The following is a 5,410-nucleotide window of genomic DNA, read 5'->3' on the forward strand; positions in this document are numbered from 1 at the left end:
CCGCTGGCAGGCCCGGTTTGACGAGCTGAAGGAGCAGCACCAGAGCATGGACATCTCGCTGACGAAGCTGGACAACCACTGCGAGGTGAGGCCTGGGGCTGGCCGGAGCCCAGGAGACCAAGGCCCTTGTGATGACAGGTAGGGGCTCGGCAAGGCTGTCGTCGGAGTCTGTGCCCCAAGACCACATGGAAGTGGCATAGAGGCTGAGGTGGAACCCAAGGTGTTTGAAGGGGCGCGGACACCCCGTGTGGGAAGACTGTGTTAGAAAATACTACTTTGCCTGGCCTGTGCTTTGCAGGGCTGGGCAGGTGCAGGAGACCGTTGATGACATCTGATGTCAGTCCTCAGCCGTGGTGTCTCTGTCTCTCCACTTCAGTAGTCACTGTGTTTACAGAAATGGCATGAATTTGCCCCCCTTTAGGGTTTGGCTGACTCTGGCTCAGCATCTTGGGGCAGTAAGGACTACACTCGAGAAACCCTGGCTTCCAGAGGTCCCTTCGCTGCGCTAGGTTGGAGATGGTTTTCTCAGATAGCAAAATCCCCTCTTCAGTGAGACGTCAGACCCAGTCCCGTGAGGCGGGGGGAGCAGGCAGGGCCCACCTCACCTCTGAGGCAGCCAGGACAGCCACTTCCCGATGGCCTCAGGACAGGGTTTGTCCTTGCCTTTGACCTGCCGAAAACTAATTTCAGAAGCCTTTCTGTCGGTCCCCTGAGACATCACAAGTGAGGATGAGAGGCGTTGAGGCCCAGTGCCCTGAAGGCCCCATGGAGTGGGGCTGACACAGACTGAACTGTCACTGGAAGTGCTTTCGGACTTTCAAGGAGACTTCAGGCCGGATACCCCGGGGAAGGCCATGGGGAGAGGTGGCATTTGTGCCAAAGTAGGACTAGCAAGGTCCGGACGTGGGAACAGGCCCTTTCCACAGAGACGGGCATGGGGACTTCGGGGAGAAAAGCGATCATTTATTTGGATTGGGACATGAGACTGTGACACGGAGCTGGGAGGAGTGGGAGTGGTCAGCACGACTGCAGGTCCAGCCTGACCCAGTCCCCAAACAGGCCTGGGTGGACACCGTGTTAGTCCGCTCGGGCGGCAGAAACAACAGGCTGATGGCTCATGGTCCTGCAGGCCGGTGGCCAAGCTCAGGGAGCCATCAGCGCTGGTTTCTCCTGAGGCCTGCCCGTGGCCGCCTTGTTGCCTCTTCACATGGTCTTTGCTCTGTGCAGGCTCATCCCTGGTGTGTATCTGCATCCTCTTTGTTTTGTTTTGTTTTTGAGAGATTTTTGCTATGGGGTGCATGCACTCACCAGAAAGACAGAGACAGGCAGACATCCTCGGGGGGGGGGATGGCCACACCACAATCCCTTCTCCTCTCAGGATCCTTGGCATACACGTATGCACACGTACCTGATGTGAGTTTAAGTAAACGGGTCCGGGACTCGAACCGTAGTCGACTACATGGGAGTCCATGGTGTGTGTAGCCATTACACCATCTGCTGGTCCTGGAGGGCCCACTCATTTAACACCTGGCTCATTGTTTGTTTTGTTTTTTAAAGAATTACTTAATTTTATTTATTCATTCATTTATATTAATTTGACCAGAGAAAGACACCCAGAGAGAAAGAAGGTGAGAAAACAAGCCACCAGGTCCAGGACTCGAACTGTGGTTGGCCATGTGGGAATGTCCAGTGCCTTAACCACCACACCACCTGCTGGCCCCACACCTGGCTCATTTTAACATCCTGCTCTCCATTTTTTTTTTTCTTTTGGAAAGGTTTTTGCTGTAGGGCACGTGTGCTCGCCAGAGAGAGACAGAAAGCGAGAAATCATCCCCCAGGGGGGATGGCCACGCCGCAATCCCTTCTCCATTCTCCTCTCGGGATCTTGGGCACATATGCACATGTGCCTGGTGTGAGTTTAAGCCACCGGGTCCGGGACTCGAACTGCAGTCGACTACATGGGAGTCCAGTGACATAGCCATTACGCTAACTGCTGGTCCCCTTCCTGCTCTCCTGATAGGTCCTTTGTCCAGTCACATTCCGAGGGACTGGGGTTCGGGCTTCAGTGTACACATTTTAGGGGAGGCAGTTCAACCCTCAGAAGTGAGGCAGAGTAAGTGGCAGAAGGGCCTCCCTGCCCGTCCTGGGGGAAGGTGCCTCGTAGGTCGTCCCTGTCTGCTCGGGGCCTGTCGGGTTAATGGGGCAGAGGAGCAGCTGTCCCATCATTACCAGGTACTGCCACGTGGCTCTCGGGGTGGTGGCTCAGGCCTGAGGAAGGGCCACAGTGCTTGATTCCCTGGGACCTGTGGAGACACCTGGGCCTTTCCTCCGGGCCAGAGCAGACCTTCCGGGACGGTGTTTCATCCTCTGAGAGCCAGCTTGCCACGAACCTGCCACGTGTGTGCTGGCTTCACTCCCAGGCCTGGGACAGTGCCCCGTGCCGGCGAAAGCAGCGTTTTATTATAATATCGCATTGCATGTATTGCGCTAACAGCACAGCAGCGACAGTCCTAATGTTCCTGGTGAGGGGAATTTTCAGTCTCCCCTCCTCCCTTCTGGTTCTTCTCACTGTGTATCCGTATGCTCTATATAATTATACTGAAGATGGGTGGAATTTCGGCTTTTTTTCTTAATTGGGAAGTCAGAGTTATAATTGCTAATCGGGTAAAGAAGAGGGAATGACAAGTAACGACACCTGTGGTGTCCTGGGCATTTTGCTGTGTTCCTTATCTGTACTTTTTTTTTAATTGCCAGAGGGCGTATGTGCTCACAGAGTTAGGTGGAGAGCCCAAAAGAAAGCAAGCACCCGCTAATGGGGTGTGGTCACACCACAGTACCTTCTTCATCCCTCCATCCTGTCAGGATTTGGGGCATGCATGCACACGTGCCTGGTGTGTGTTTCAAGCAGCCAAGGTTCGGACTCACACCATGGTCGGCACGTGGGAGCTGGCTCCCCTCACCGCTAGGCTGCAGAGGGGCGTGTGTTGCTTTGTTTAATCCTCACCGTGACCCTAGGAACTGGGGTCAACATCCCTAGCCTTTGTTAAGGTAGATCGGAACACCGCATCTCTGAACCTGGTGCCTGCGGTTTTTCTACCATTCCACAGTCACATTCTAGAACAGAAGTTGGCAAGCATCAGCCTACGAGTCAAATCCTGCCCATCCTCGGTTTTCATATGGCCTGTGAGCTGAGGGTGGTGTTCACATTTTCTAATGGTGGGGAGAAAAGAAAATGACCAATAGTATTTTGTGGCAGATGGAAATGACATGAAGTGTAAATGCCAGTGTCTAAGTTTATCGGAGCGCGGCCACACCTGTCTCTGTGTGTTTATTGGGTGTCTGCTGCTACATTGTCTGTGGCCGCTCTTGTGCTGCAGGGACAGCTAAGTAACTGCAGCAGACTACGGGCTCAGAAAGCCGAAAATACACGCCTTCGCCTCTACAGAAAAAGGGTGCCGCCTCTTTTAGAACAAAGCTATGCACTAGATTTAAAATTCTCCAGTAGTCACAAACAACTTTTTGTTTAAATGAAGTTTAAATGCTTTATTTAACCAGTATATCCAAAATGCCACTTTGAAACGTGATCCATACACCGTCCCTGGATAAGATGCCTCACGCCCCCTTCTCTTTGCCATCTGTCGTGTGACAGTCCTTGCAGCTCATCTCCCCTCGGGCCAGGGCTCAGTCAGTACCCACACGGTGCCATGGCCACTGGACCAACAGCGCTGCTGCCGAGGAAGCCCGGCCATTCCCACATCATTGGCTTTTCGGTCCTTTCCAGAAAGCCTTTTCGCCAGTGTAGACGAGACCGAGCTGAACATCTTCATGCCGTCGCCTTTTCCTTCTCTTGGGATTCCTGGAGGTGGGAAGCGGGCGACCTGGGACCTGACACGTGGTTGTCTGTTTCAGCTGCTCTCCCGGCTCAAGGGGAACTTGGAGGAGGAAAACCATCACCTCATGAGCCAGATCCAGCTGCTGAGCCAGCAGAACCAGATGCTGCTGGAGCAGAACATGGAGAACAAGGAGCAATACCACGAGGAGCAGAAGCAGTACATGTAAGGGTGGCGTGTCTTTCCCGGGGAGCGGCTGACACCTGTCTGAGGGGTCCCTGAGGCCCCTGCCCCACACCGTGTCCCATGACATTCTGGGGTCCTGAGGCTGGGAGTGGGCCATCTCACCAGCACAGACTCCCCTCGGTTTCCCTGGAATGTTCTAGAAGTAGTTGTGGTTGGCTCTCGTGTGCCCTCTCAAAGGTAGTGCCACCACTGGAACCTCCTTGCTGTGCTTTAGGAGTTAAGGTCACATCCAGAAATAGGGCAGCACCGAGGTCAGGGAGAGAATGCGGACCAGAGGCTGCGAGCAGGGCCCTAGACCCGTCTCCGTCGCTGCTGCTCCTTCTCCCAGATGGGACAGCACGTGGGGTGCTCTGGCTGCCCTCACCCAGCTGGTAGCTAGACGGGCAGGGCCAGCCTCAGTGCAGTTTCTTGTAGCCGGGGGCCAATGGCCGATAAGATGTGAACAGCGCTTTGCCCAGTGCCAGCCGGACTTGAAGAGCTGTTCAAAAGTGTGGGAGGAAAAGTGGGAGGAGTGGGGTTCTGCTGCTACGTGGGATGAGGGGAGACAGGGCAGGCACGGTGGAGGGGAGCGGGTGGGAAGATGGGGCCTGGCAGGTGGCCCAGGGACTGGAGCGTGCAAGAAGCATCCAGGAGAAAGGCTGAGGAGAGGTGAGGGTGCCCTCGGCTTCAGGAGGCTCCCGTGCCCAGCCAGAGTCTGGATCACCCAGGAAGTGTTCGAAGGAAACCCATCCAACAGGCCTGGGAAACTGCCAGGAGCAGAGGGCAGGAGGAGGAGGCTGGTGATAGAGACATCATAGCCAGAGGTCAAATAATCAAAAATGAAACTCAAGAATTCAGAGCAGTTCCACCCCAGCCCCGTGCTGTGGTGGATGGACTGCCCGCCCACGTGGTTGGAAATGCTGGCACCGGCACCCCGGGCAGGCTCCGAACTGCTGGTGTGAGTGTGGTGAAGGCAGGAAGAGACACGTCTGTGGAGGGACGGGTCACAGTGGGCCTGGTGCCGCCCCGCCCGCTCTGATGTGACGATGCTCCCTTGTTCTCCCTGCTCCGGCTCCTTGCCTCCAGGCAGATCGCTGCCTCCCGAAGGGACGGTGCATGAGTAAAACCACACTGTAATTTGAGGCTGAAGAGGACGGTTGCCTGGAGTTGGCCCTCTGTAGTCCACGTGATACAAATTGGGCAGGTGCTAACTAGGAGGGGCAGGAGCCAGGCGCCCGCAGATTACCAGGTGGCATTCTGCATTAGAGTGTCTGTGCCAGTTGGCGGGTTGGCACGCCTCCCAGAGCTGCCCCAGCCAGTAAGAGGGTGGGGACAGACGTGGCTAGGGATGGGCT

General features: G+C 55.4%; 1 protein-coding gene across 1 annotated transcript in view; it reads left to right on the top strand.

Moving 5' to 3' along the window:
* CCDC88C (coiled-coil and HOOK domain protein 88C) overlaps positions 1 to 5,410 on the top strand; it is a 153,143-nt gene that overhangs the window by 121,938 nt on the left and 25,795 nt on the right. The window contains 2 exon segments of the mRNA XM_027775504.1: positions 1 to 85; positions 3,910 to 4,055. The exon segment at positions 1 to 85 is cut by the window's left edge and continues 29 nt beyond it. Coding sequence (XP_027631305.1) covers positions 1 to 85; positions 3,910 to 4,055 — 231 coding nt within the window.

Source organism: Tupaia chinensis, unplaced genomic scaffold, assembly GCF_000334495.1.
Source record: "Tupaia chinensis unplaced genomic scaffold, TupChi_1.0 Scaffold000568_1, whole genome shotgun sequence".
NCBI lineage: Eukaryota > Metazoa > Chordata > Mammalia > Scandentia > Tupaiidae > Tupaia > Tupaia belangeri.